The sequence below is a fragment of the Eucyclogobius newberryi genome, unplaced genomic scaffold (genome assembly GCF_026437365.1).
Source record: "Eucyclogobius newberryi isolate DKJ021-1_F unplaced genomic scaffold, fEucNew1.0.hap1 SCAF_6, whole genome shotgun sequence".
Lineage (NCBI taxonomy): Eukaryota > Metazoa > Chordata > Actinopteri > Gobiiformes > Gobiidae > Eucyclogobius > Eucyclogobius newberryi.
Window position 1 is genome coordinate 17,446,754 of NW_027316278.1, and position 14,179 is coordinate 17,460,932.

The 14,179-nt window shown below is 39.2% G+C and overlaps 1 protein-coding gene across 1 annotated transcript in view; it reads right to left on the bottom strand.

Moving 5' to 3' along the window:
• Positions 1–14,179, bottom strand: part of LOC140347519 (phosphatidylethanolamine-binding protein 4) — a 69,639-nt gene that overhangs the window by 21,978 nt on the left and 33,482 nt on the right. The window contains exon 4 of the mRNA XM_072434004.1: positions 13,687–13,785. Within this exon, the coding sequence (XP_072290105.1) occupies positions 13,687–13,785 (99 nt within the window). The remainder of the gene's footprint in view (positions 1–13,686; positions 13,786–14,179) is intronic.

The window sequence follows — 14,179 nt, forward strand, 5'->3', positions numbered from 1 at the left end:
GACGTAGGGTGCAGTTTCATCAGGACTACCCAGCGGCCAACCAACAGCCCAATTCTCCCTCCACTCCTGTGTGGGAGAAAGAGCTTCCCTTTGTCAGCAGCAAGACTTACTCATGCACCTCCATGTATCAGCGGTGCATCTCCTCCTCCACGCCCCGCACACCCACACCTACGCCAGGCAGCACCCACGTCCTTCTCCTGCACTTCGGAGCGCCTCCTTCTCCCTGGTACTTGCAGTCAGGCTAACAGACGGGTAGAGAGAGCATGACAGATGGTGTTCACAGCTCTATTTCTGAGGCTGGACTTGCACCGCCACAGCTACGCCCCCCTCCCCCCACTCGCCTATTCCACTGCAGCCAAGTGCTTATGACAGCCTCCCTCATCTACGCCTCGGTAATTAAGCCCATTCATTTGCAGGGTTATTGTGAATTAAAAGTCTCAAAGTGAACCAAGCAGTAGTGCTCACAGGTTAAAAACGTTTGGTTTTATTGGGTAATGAGATTTATAACAAAGAGAATAATCAAATGTTTGAAAAACATGGTGATAGATTCAGAAGATACTATAGACACGTGAAAAAAAGTATACTGTGCATTTATCATGAAACATAATGTCAAAAATGTCAATACAGGGCCACAGGTACAACTATATCAGCAGCACAACAATTTAGTTTGATTCTTCAGTTACTCCAGTACTCCAGTACTGGTCCACAGTTCTGGAGACATCTCACCACCGATGTGAAATTGTCTTTTTACCACCAGATTTTCATGCTTACAAAGGTCTAAGGAATTATTCATTTTCTACCACTTGTTCCCGTTAGGGGTCACGGGTAACTGGAGCAGATCCCAGTGACTTTGGGCCTTAGGCGGGGTACACCCTGGACAGGGGTCAGCTCGTTGCAGGGTTAAAACAGAGACATAGACACACAGACGACCGTTCACTCTCACATTTATTCACTACGGCCAATTTACAGTTGCCATTTTTACCTAACACATGTATGTGTTTGGACAGTGGGAGGAGAAAACCCACGGTAACACAGGGAGGATATGCAGACTCCACCCAGAGAGCTGATGTTATGTTGGCCTGAGCCGAGAATCAAACCCAGGATCTGCTTATTACAAGGCGAGCGCTCTAACCACCACTGTGCATGCCAAGTCTAATAACATTTACTATATTTGTTTCTTTGTCTGTTGGACATTTACCTGTTTGCTTACTTAATTGATTGTTAGATTTTAAGATATATATTAAAAAACAATAGTTGTGAGGTCTGTAACCAAACCAAGTACAAAAGCTTGGATAGTCATTTTCGATATAGGTTACTTGTCACGGAAGGGAAACTTTATTCAAATGCAGCAAGTGCTAACATACAACTTCAACAGATGGCTTCACTCTTCTCATATTAACTATGAACCCCAGGAACAGTGTATTTTCTGCAGCTGAAGTGCAGTGGTGCTCCATGGAGCAGGCTGTGACCGCTGGAGCCAGATGGAGGCAGCTGACAAACCACTTCACCTTCTGTATCAGCGGCATTTTGTTTTAATGTGTCCAGCAGCTTGTACAGGGCTTTAGAAACACACTAGTGCATGACACGTGTTTGAGACACAAGGCACAGGTGGGCAAATACAGTAGAGTTCTTGGGGCGATTCCCCATGACAATTGAAAGTTTGCAATAACAATAAATGTCAACCAATTATTTGAGTCCACAAAACTTAGTGTAAAATAAATAGGTATAAATATGACTTGAAAATGTTTGGGAGAGTGTGCTTTGGTGATTATATGAACAGGCCTAGCCAGGGCAGGTTATGGGGAGAAATCTTTGATGTGCTTTGGTGCATTGACAAATTAACCCACTTACCAATCTAGCCACAGGACTAATGGCTTTAGTAACTCATTTGGCTTTGGTAATGAGGAGAACTGGAAACACAAACTGTCCAGTTATTAACCGAACTGTATCCTGACATCAGCTGACATGTAATGTGAAGCACCTACACTTCTTTGGACCCAGTTCATTAGCTGCGAAGCATACTATTACTCGAATCACTGGATAAGAAACTATCCACTTAAAACTATAATTTATCTGATCTCATTTGCATACATTACAAAGTCGTCTTCACACAGTGGCCTTGCTGTGTTGGTCATCTTCTCCTCACAGAGCAGATTGAGTTTAACAGAGCAGTGGTCATAGCATTTTAATAAGATAATTTCAGCCATAGGCCATTTATCTGCTGTGTGTGTTCGCTGAGAGTAAGGAACTACAGTGATATTGAGGGAAGCCCAGAGTTCCCAAGGTAACAGTCAGATTGAGTGGGGGTTGGCTGAGTCATTTGAAGGGAATCCTGGATGGCGCACAAGGCTGCCCACTCGCCCTGCCCCGTTAGCTTCATCAGCATAACAAGCAAATAAAAGCATTGACATGTCCCCATATAGGGCTTGCCTGGCTCTCGGGGGTGGCACTGGAAAATCCCTTTCTTTTAGTCTTTTACCAGCAACAACACAAGGCATACAAAGTTATCTAACAAGACAGGAGGAGAAATTGATTTTTTGATGAAGATTTGGATCAAGGCTTTGTAAGGGGGCGGTTATGAAAATTAAATGTGTTAATAAAGATTTGGGTAAATTAAAACGTTGATGGCTAGAAGAAGAGGTATAGGAGTAGGTGGACAAGACGACGAACTCCGAGCCCACACAATTAATCCAATTATTAGAAATTAAAAAAGGATCAACCGGCGTGTAATTGACCAGTTAATTAGTTCAAGGTTATTTTTTTTGACTTTGATGATAATTTAGCCCAGAGTAAAAATGGGAAAAAAAGAAGTCAAATAATTCTGGTGGAACAGTATTCACATTAATTTACAAACAACAGTTATTTACACTGCTAGAGCACAAAGGGTTTAAAGCAGATAAAATGTGACAATCAAAGCTAAGCATGTTTAGTCATTAATGTGTGGCCATTTGCTCTGTCCATAGTTATGTGTGTTGATAACTCCGATTCATGCTGTGTCTTTAGTCATTAACAACTGAGAGCCCCGTACAAAGGGATTTAAGAGGCCACATTACTGTTTTGAATGGCCTGATGTTTAATTCTTCTATTATAATTGAGGCGGGAGCGAGACAGAGGTTATGGTAACTGCTGGAAACCCGTCCCACTTCACAGAAAGGTTAATAAACCTTACAAGTCCTATGGGAGATGGAGTATGCTGTTAATTTGACAAACGTGGGAAATAAATGCTTTTATGCTTTTATTGACGGTGACCAACAGCGGCCTTTGCTGGAAATGAAAGGTTTTAGTCTTTTGGGTGCTTTGCTATGGAGGCAAAAACAATAACGCCGAATGCATTTGTTGGAAGAAACTAAGTACATAATTGTTCCAACAGCCATTTCAGGCCAAAAAGCATCTTCATTATTAATTCCTACTTTTGGAGTGAAATGTACAGTAACCTAATTCGTGTTACTGCCTTTGTTCTGAATACATTTGAGGCAATGGGGGATTAAAACCATGTATTTTTAAAATCTACATATTTATGCAGACCGAGTTTCGTTTTAACATTGAAAGGATAATGCAGTGAAAGCATGGAGCTAACCTGAATTAGTCTGTGGGTTAGTGGGGGAACATTGCAAAAGGTGCAGATGACACTGATCAGGACAGAGGATTTAGGCACGCACCCAAGTGTATGTATACAGCATGCATGATAAAGAGATTAAATGGATAATCCCCCTTCTATTCACACAACCTGATGGAGGCAGCGCTCAAGGGTTACAATGACAGACTTGGCTATGTCATCACTAATACATTTCTTAAAACACGTGTATGTAAATATGTGCAGGCCCGCTTTTTTAAGACATACGAGAATGTTACACTTGGACCAGATTTAGTCTGAAAATGAATGAATGGACCAAAATAACTTAATAACAGCATATGATCTTGTTGTTATCTGTTTGTACAAAGGAAAAATATATAATTTATTGTAATTTGTGCATGGGCAGATATTGTGAACAATGTTTTGAAGACACACAAAATTTTAACATCTAGTATATTGTTCTTAGATTAAAAAATCTGTCAAAAATAGATTCAAAAATAAAAACAGATAAACGTGTTGTAATGTTGTAAACGTCCAAATAAGGCAATAAATTGTCTAATTAACAACATAAGTAAAGAAATATCAGTCATTTCATAAATATCATTTCTGATATTTAAACATAAATTACATTTGAAGACACATTTCTGTTGGACATAATGTTGTCAGACTATCTCCATTGATTTATAATTAATACATTTTGTCATTATCGCCCACACCTAAATGTAATGTAATATAATATAAAGCAAAACGTCTTTTATTCAAAGACAATGTCTGCACAGATATAATGCTAGAAGCCCTTCCTGCATTATACAAGCTTGGTGTAACCTAAACTTTACAAAACATTTATAAGCAATTATCCAAAATGATAAACAAAGATAACTTTATAACTTTTCAGACCTATTCATATGCTTTTCACCCAGTCCTTTTTTACCGAACCAACTGTCTCGCCCTCTCTCTCCTCCTCCCGGTGGCCACACCACGGGCATCAAAGCACAGCTTTGCCAGAGGAACCTTCACGAATCCGAGCGCCGCAATCCCTCTTAACCTTTGACCCTGGTTTATTGTTACCTGTGAGCAGCGCAGGCTTGTATATACTGTAGCGTGTTACAGTGCGCAGCCCTGCAAGCTGTTTGTGTTCTTGCGCGTATGGGAGGGCAGGAGGAGGAGGGTGGGAAGACAGGGAGCTATTTAATCCTCCCCAAAGGAACTCCCCTCTCAACCCGTATCGTGAACTCGCAGGCAAATCGCGTAGCTGCCAGGCAAGCCACACACACACTGCTGTCTTTTTAATTTCATCAACGGCAAAGAAATCTATACAGTGCTTTGGAACTGAGACTGGGAAGAAGTGAACTATACAGCAACCCTGGAATGTAAACAGGTTCCTCACCAACTGTAGCATAAAAATACCACAGCGCAAGAGAAAAACCTCTCGGCGATGATGATGGTCAATAGTAAAGATCAGAGGTCTTCGTAGATTTTATGGTTGTTAGTCCTACAGCATATCAATAAGAACAAGTTGAACAAATCCAAGAACAATTCTAGAGGAAAACAACAAATTATTCCAGTATAGAGGGGAACAAAAAAAAAAGTGCTTTAGATAGAGTAAAAAGGGTGTGTGTTTTGCATGCGATGTTGAAGCCTTATCTCGTCTGATTAGTAGAATTGCTGTCATTAACAATTCCATGATAGCAAAAATATGTAGGTGTATTTGTACAATAGAGTGTTTACTATTGTTTATTGTTTTAAATTAAGTCTTATGATTAGATATTTCACGTTTTGGAGAATTTTTGTATTACCCCTTAGCATTTTTAAACAAGTACCAGGATTAACTTGTTGTATAAACAGGGCCAAAATTAACGCACAAGCACTGTAGCAACACACAAAACGAAAAAACAAACAATATTCTAGCTGATGACCCTATGTGACAAGAAATGGTGGATAACATTTACAATTTGTATAGACAAGTTTAAGAGCCAAACGCTTAAAAGTGTGACAAACAGCTTTGATTCCAGCACAGTCTCATACGTTCATCAGTTTATTATAACTTTTGGATTACTGACACTCATGATCATTACAATGAGTTAGACAGGCTACTATAATATGTGCCAACTTGCATTCATAGCTGTCACACTTAATTATTATGCCAAAATACAAGAAAATACATTGGCTGCAGGAGGTCCGTTGTGAAGTTATTGTTTTTGTGTACAATTAACTGGCAAGCCTGCTGTATACTTAAGTAAGGGCTATTTTAGGTGAACATAATTGTTAGTGAGTTGTTTTTATCAGCATGCCTCACTCCCCTTCACTGTACTCTATCAGGAGACGCCCAGCAGCCCCCCTACCAAACCTGACATTTGTCCCCTCTTACCCGCCCCTCCGTCTCCCCTGGTTCCTCTGAGCAATGGGTCCAGCCTTTATCAAAGTACAAAGTGTCAAAAGTGGACATTTTTCAGGGAGACAGGTAGGCCGTGCCACCTGTAAAACACTCTTGCTCACACGCAGGGCCGGCTGCCAGAGATCCTGCTTTACCGACTCAAGTGGATAAGGAGGGGGTATATGACAAAGACGACAGCTTGTGTGGGGGAACATTGTCTGTGGCTGCAACCAGAAATCTTTTCAGTAAAAAAACAGGATTTCATACACAATGGTCGTGGGTGTGAAGAAAGGGGGCACATATTAAAAGAAGCGCCATGCAAAGCTATGCCGGTTTAAAAACTGCAGTTGGATGGGAGAAGGTCCAAACTGTCTCGCAGTGGGACAGGCCAGATCAAGGAGGGCTTTCCAGGTTGTTTTTTTCTTGGAGAGTTATCCAGGACAGTACACAACAATATACAATATACAGCAGTGGGCTGATCCTTGAATAAGCAAATCCTGAAAAAACGATTTCAATCCATTCTCACAGGTCATATTGTGTAGACGAGAGGGATTTGGCTTTCCTGGAAACAATATTAAGCTTAATAAAAATGACAAATGACAGAAAGTGAAGGGGTCAGATGGGTGCATGATGGCAGAGATGCGCAGTAGGCTATCCACTGAAATAACGCACAGTGTGTTTGTTGTATGTGGACGGGGGATGCTGACAAAGCGGAGGATTCTTACGTAATTCTCCCTTTAGGTGGCGGAGAATAGTGCGAGCAACAGCCCACACTAAAGAAAAGCAACCGACTTGTAATGAACGACAACAAGCAATGGATGGAACTTATGAAAGTCAATAATAATGAGCAGGTTGATAAGATATAGTAATCCAAGCATGGGTCTTTGACAAGGCAATTGATATGGATTACCAAATAACCACAACAGGAACTTTGAGTGAACCGGAGTCCTGATTGTCAAAGTGGTCAAAGTGAGTCGTGCCTCACAACCAGACAAGGAGAAATACTGTATTTGTTTTTTTGTGGTTTATTAAAGGAATGACTTCCAAAAGCTACAGTTGTGTAGCTGCACCTCTGACATTTGTCTGGCTGCCTCTGTCAGCAGGATGAGCACAGCCTTAAATGTTAAGCGCCTCCAGCTGGGGCTTCATGTTAAGGGCTATTGTTATCGACGAGTCACAGGGGAAAATGCACATAGCTTTGAAAAACAAAGAATGACCAGATAATTTAGGTTTAATATAAAACATGCACATTCTTTTGTATATTACTTCTTGTTTTGTTATGTATAATTTTGTAAAATGTATTTATACTGCTATAAATTGTCCAAGTTTTGCAATTACCCATTCACAAAGTAGTTTCAAGTTTGCTTCTCTAGAAAGTGTAAGTTTCAAACAAAGACAGCCAACAAGTGTGCCTCACTGAGTTTCTATTACGGTTGCTACATACAAATGCGCACCAGGAGCCTCCTGTGTGTAAAACTTTGAGCATCCACAAATAAGTAAACTCTTAACCTGGGTTACAAGCATGTGGCAACTTTGGAGGGAGAAAAAAAATCAAAATTTAAAAAAAGAAGAAAAAAATGTGTTGGATTCCTTTTGCGCCCACCCCCTTGTCGTAAGATATGGATGTCCCGTAAGGTTATTTGTGTTTTCTGGAAAATTAAGTGCTCAACTGGATTAAAAACACACTGCATATGTTTGGAAATCTGTTTCCCTGGGCGTATGAGTGGAGTGAAGCAGCAGCTTGCGTCTACTCCAAGAGAGAGGGCAGACACTCTCATCATTAGCCGGGCGACAATGTGCTCCTCTACCTGCTCCAATCTGCACAGCCAGGCTCGACTCTGAAGCCAGCCAGATGTTCCCGGCACGAGGTGCAAAGTACGAGAGGGGAAAGACAGACAGAAGAATGGAAATATTCAGCCTGCAACTACACAATAAGAGTTTAATTATGAATAATACCAAGGCGTCTTTGTTCTCGCAATGAAACTAGCTATGGATCGCCTGGCCTTTGGGAGATTGTTTTTGGCTTCCATATGGGGGCAGCTGTCTGTCAAAAAATAAACACTTAAATCATAACATGCTACAGTAGGGATAATTACAGGCTAAAGAACAATGTAATTATGTATATTTATTTGGAATATTGGATATGTATTTAGCTAAACAAACTCAAAGGCTAACAAAGAGGTTAGAGATACCATTTTAAACATTACTTTTTCTCTTCGACTGAAACGCTTTCTGCAAAACTTGACTTCAACTTGAGAAGACAAAGACAAAATGCAGTAGCTCAGTGTAGGAGCAGATATTTTGTTGTCACAAATATGTAGGTGTACTTTCTCAACAATAAACATGTTTTTAATGTTAAAATGTTTTAAAAGTTACAGCATAAAACTACTGTATATAAACTTGAGTCGCTAATTAAAACTAGCTAGAACTAACTAGCCATTAACTTAAAAACCTTTGAGTCAGTTGTCTTGGTTGTCACAGTGAGACAGATTAAATGCCTTGGGAGGGGTTTTTAATTTAGCGGAGATGTTTCTCCTTTATAACACACAAATGCTACGAACAAACAAAAGGTGTAACAAACACCTGCATTTTCCATAGCATTTCTTCAGACTTGGGTGCATATTTAAATAATGCAGCGTTTTATTATTCTAAACCCATTTTGAGCAGCGTACTTGTGAAGAGCCGCACTAAGAGAGTTCCACGCCTGGGAGTTTGCAGATCGGACATGTAGAGGTGTGGAGCAGACGATCTCTGCAGGCCACACCACACACAGACACAAAGCCAGCTGGCCTGAGACAGTCACAATACTTCACTGTTTGTATTTGTCCAAACCAGCCGCACAACAGAGGCTTTGTGTGCCTTTGTGGACGCACTGAACACACTATATTATTATTATCAGACTACCCTATAATACTAATGATATAAAATAGTAATAATAGTAATATAATAATACAACAACAATAATGTTACAGCTGTTCAATTAAACTATCAAAACTAATCTTTCCTTTGTTTTTTATTATACATTTAGAGTTATCTATTATTTTAGTTATCATAAAGTTATTTCAGTTGGTAACATTTGGATTTTCAACACTGCGAAAAAAGAAATCCAAATAACTTTTAATTGAACTTTTAACTCCGATCCAACTGAAAATGTCTTTACGTTCAAAAGTTACCTGTGCCAAGCAGCGCTCACCTGTCAGAGACAAACTCACAGTCAAGACGCATTACAACAAACGTGAAAAATCGTCAAAACCTTAGGCTACGAGTTTGTCTAAATGGGATTTTACAGCGCTAATGAACAACTTGGCATTTCTCAGTTCAAGGAAAGAGCATAAAGTTTACCACTGATTTGCAAGTGCATATTGCATCATGTTGGCTCACAAACAACCCAAAGTATAATGAGGGAATAAGTGGAAGTAACCTCTAGTGCTGTACTTATACGCTGACTCCATTCAATTCCTAATGATTTGCTTGTTACAGTAATTATTGCAGCGAGACCATAGCGAAACATCTGCAATGATTTTGAGACACAAAGAGCAGCGAGCGAGCAAGAGGCACAATCTGGATACAACTTTCCGACACAGTTTAACAATCTGTTGATCATCTTTCTAGTAACAAACACTAATTGATGTGAAGAGTGGTGATGAGACTCTAAATTGCAGTTTCCACAACTCAGGAGGTCATCGAGAGTGGCAATTTATAAAAATTGTATGCATATATTTAATTTAATGAAGCCTAGAACAGGTGGTAGTGTTGTCATGATATTTAAAATTCAATTTTGATACTAAGGAAAAGGCTGGTCACTCAATACCACAATTATAATAAAGCACTCTTTTTTATACAATAGAGGATCATTTGTAACAAAATACATTACAGGACACAGAACTCGTCACCACTGTGAATTATATTCTAAAGTAGCAATCACTGGATGCAAGAAGAGAAAAGCACTACCTTTTGTTTGTGAACAAGGCTCTAGTTTGCATTTTGCCTGATTATTTATCAAGTTTACAGTATTGCACATCAGTTCAAGTATTCACCGTTTGAGGTCTCAGGACATTTTTATCTTACAATCCCATCGAATCAACACAGAGACAGGAAAAAAGGCTTTCAACAACTTTGCTCCCTCTCTGTGGAAAAAACACAGAGAGGCAGAGATAATTCTATGCCTTTTAATAAAGCACTGGTCAAGGACTACCCTCAGTGCTTGTTTTATATAGTTGTATCTCAAATTGTATGTATTAATGTGTTTTTATGTATTGGTTATGATGTTTCATTAGTGTTTTAGTATCCTGAGTTTGTTTGTTTATTTTGTGTTGTGTTTTAACAGGGTCCCCCCCGAACAGTTTTTCCTGTATAATTAAATGAAATTAATGAATGAAAATAATCCAGCTCAAGTTTAGCATTGATTAAACTGAACTGCTAAGGTAAACAGTTTGTTGGAGAAAGATTTGATGTGGAGAAAAGTGGTAATCCACTTTGATGTTACAAATGACAGAAAATGGCCATTGCATAACACCAAGTAAAGATGGATAAATAAATAAATAAATAAATAATAGTAATACAGATTTTCAACCTTTATACACTTGGCAAACAAACAACAAGTTCACTAAACACAATCATGTTGATAGTAAAATATTACAACACTAATACAGTGACATGTGCTTAACATTTGTGTCATGCGATTACTATTGTTCTATTGATACATTTCAACATATATAACACACTGGATACAGCAGGAGCCTAAACCTCAAACGTTTCTCACAGACTCAAGAGTCTCATTCTCAAGAAAATCTTTACCTTTCTGGACTCGTGGATGTGGATAAAGAGAATGTTCTAATAATGGAAACATCTATGAACTTGGGCACTACTACATGACCTTGAACTAATTCATATTTATGTGAAGAATATGGCTGCGAGGGCTTTTGCCAGTCGATGAGATGATCCAATAACTGAACCATCTTACATGGACAAAAGTGACCCTGTGCCGACTAAATACAAGTAAATAAGATGCTGTAAACTTGAAAGAATCAGAAACAACAAAGACTGAATTGCTGAACATCACATTGCTGCATAGGGAAAGGGGAAGTCGTGCCCACAGTTTGGTCACTATATATGTATATGTATATACTGTATACATATATAGTACATATATAATATGGTGAATAAAACTGTGTCAGTTCCCTATACAATCCAGACTATTCATTGCTGTCAGCTTCCTGTTTATAGGGGCAATTTTTGCACTTTTAACAATTCAAAAGATATATTTTGTTTTTAATTGTTGTTGCTATGGCATTTGTACCAATTTTTCATCCACCTGTCCCAAGGATATCACTTCAATGTCTGTTGCAATGCAAAATAATAATAATAGAGTAGAGTAAATAACCCTTGTCATATTCATTATTTTGTTCATCTCAGACATTTATAGACAAAAGCACATTGAGAAATAGACATTGCAGATAAAAAATAAAAGTGAGGTCATGTGATGTCACCTAGCCACCCTGGTCAATTAAACACCTCCCACTGCGGTTGGCATCACTCAAAAGGCTCATTAACCCTTCTGACCAACCACCAGTCCCCATCAGAAAAACCTTCTAGAGCAGTGGCCAATCCCTGCACGGGCAGAGCAGGTCAACACCCATACAAGTGACAGGAAATTGAATTGCTGCAGAGAGTGTGGTCTGTCTGAGCACTTGAAAGACATTTGTTTATATGCAGCTGGTCAATGGGCCTGACAGACAATGGCATAAAAGGAGAAACAATATAAAGCATCTTGTACCGTAACATTTTCTACGTTTGTTCATTGGTTGTGTATTTTAAAAGTTTCTTTTGGAATTAAGATATTATTTATTTGAGTAATTTGTGTTTGAAGTTTTATAGTGTGTCACACTTATGTCTCACCCTATGGAAACAATAAATTGTACCTTAATCTTAACCTCATTGCATAGACATAGTATTTTGAGTAAGTATGAAAACATGTTAAAAAAACAGTAAAAAGACTATATTAACACAACACAATGAGGAAGTATGTATTTAATTCTATACATTGTTACAAATCCTTTGACACATTGTTGATGTTACGAAAATGAAGTCAGGAACTGGTACCCCAGCTGTAATACACCTTCCTAACTATAAAGTGTCTATTACTGATTATGATTACTGAACAATTGCACAATGTGCTCACAGGAGCACTGTTTATGGAAATGATAAACTTTGTTTCATGTTCTAATGTAAATGATTTGTTGAATTCTGTTACATCTAGTGTTTTGAATGTTCTGGACAACATTGCCCCTATGAAGGCTAAAATTGTTAAAAATAAGCAGAAGGCGCCACGGAGAAATTATGATAAGGGAGTGCTGCCGGGTTGCATCCAACAGATCAGTGCGGATGCAAAACAATTTTCTCCAGTTGAACTCAGACAAGACTGAAATCGTCACCTCCTGTCTCTCGCTGTAAAACCTACAAATCAAGTTAGAAATCTGGGGCTGATAATGGAATCAGACTTTAACAGCCAAGTCAAATCAATAATATAAGCAGCTTAGAGAATAGACTCTGAAGCAGCTTTGCTTGTATAAAAGTCTTTCCATGGCCTAGCTCCAAAGTACATCTCGGATATGTAAATGCCATATGAACCATCTCTGACTCTGAGGACCTCAAGGACCGGCCTCCTGCTGGTGCCAGAGTCAGGACTTAAACATGGGGAATCTGTGTTTCAGTTTCAGGCCTCTACTCTGACAATGTTAAAATATACACTATAAACAAGTGTGTTTAGCTGTGCATATGACTGAAAGGATTAATGTCATGTCTTTGTGATTTTAATGCATTTTTTTCTGTAGTGCGAAGTACTTTGAATTGCGTACGAATTGTGTTCTACAAATAAACTTGCCTTGCCTTTTGGATATCTAAAATGAAAGCAGTGCTACTTAACTGTTGTCTTTGTAAAACATGTTTTTGAGATCACCAGACTTGATCTAATGGTTGATCTCTCAGTTCCTGCAGGATTGGAATGTCTGCAAAGCACCAAATATTTCAGGCAATCAACAACTCAACACACATTTTGGCGTCAGAAGGCACAAATGTGAAAACAGACAAACGAAATGGTTGAAAGGGAGCGAAATATGAAGAGGAATACGGGGATCGGAGCGGTGCCCATTTCGGGGGTGTAAAATATGGAGAAGTGTGGAGCATTGGGGGAGCTGCTCTGCCTCGGGGAACAGATGAAGAGAGGAGGCCGTGCCAAGATGTGTCCTCTGGAGGGGGAGCAGAGGGAGGCCGCGCAATGGGAGGAAGACTACGACACTCGCTCCAACAGTCTCACACGTCCGGAGCTTCCACAGCATAGGCAAACTGCTGCTGACAGGGCCATGCAAACTTTCACAGCCATTTAGAAAGACTTACTCCCACACTTTTGTCACACGCATTTATTGCAAAAGATACATGATATGAAACATTTCTAGAACTTGGCATCGTTTTTTTCACGAAGTTTAGGCTTAAAAGCCATTCATAATTTTTCAGCCTTGAAATCAGGCCCTAGTGCAGATATAAACAAGAGACATGCCAAGTGAGACCCTGAGATTATGAGAAATGCACATTTTCCAAGAACCATTGCTCCATAAATTTGTGTGATAAGAGTTTGTAATCCAATCACAAAAGCTGTTCAGGTCCCTATCGCCATAACACACGAGGCCATCTGTAAATAAACATGAAGCAGAAGATGGGATGTTGCAGAGTTGTACCGTACCTGAATGTCCGCGACCAGCCAGTGCTGCCAGTAGGCGAACTCTGGATTAGCACGACTTTTTGCATCAGGATCAACCATCACCAGGATGTACAGCTTTTTCTGCAAGTTAAAGATTTGGTTATGTTAGAAATGCTCTAATCCTTTAAAAAAGAAGAAGAAATCTGTATATAAAACCAAGCAAAAATATACATTGGCCACTTTATTAGGTTTTTCTTATCACAGATAAGAATATTACATTCAAATGTTACTTTCTTCTGCACATTTATCTATTAGGTTACTACTATGACAGATTAGATCAGATATTTGCTGCCCACTGATTAAAGTGGCCAGAGAAAATACCTCTTTGTTTTTTTGCTACCCTCATCATCATCAAGTGACAGTGTTTTGGATCAGGGACCAAATCCACTTGTTAGCATATTCACTGTTACTTTCCGTCTTTATACCCCTCAATCTGTCAATATGATAAAGTGAGAGAAAAAGCATCTTAACTAAC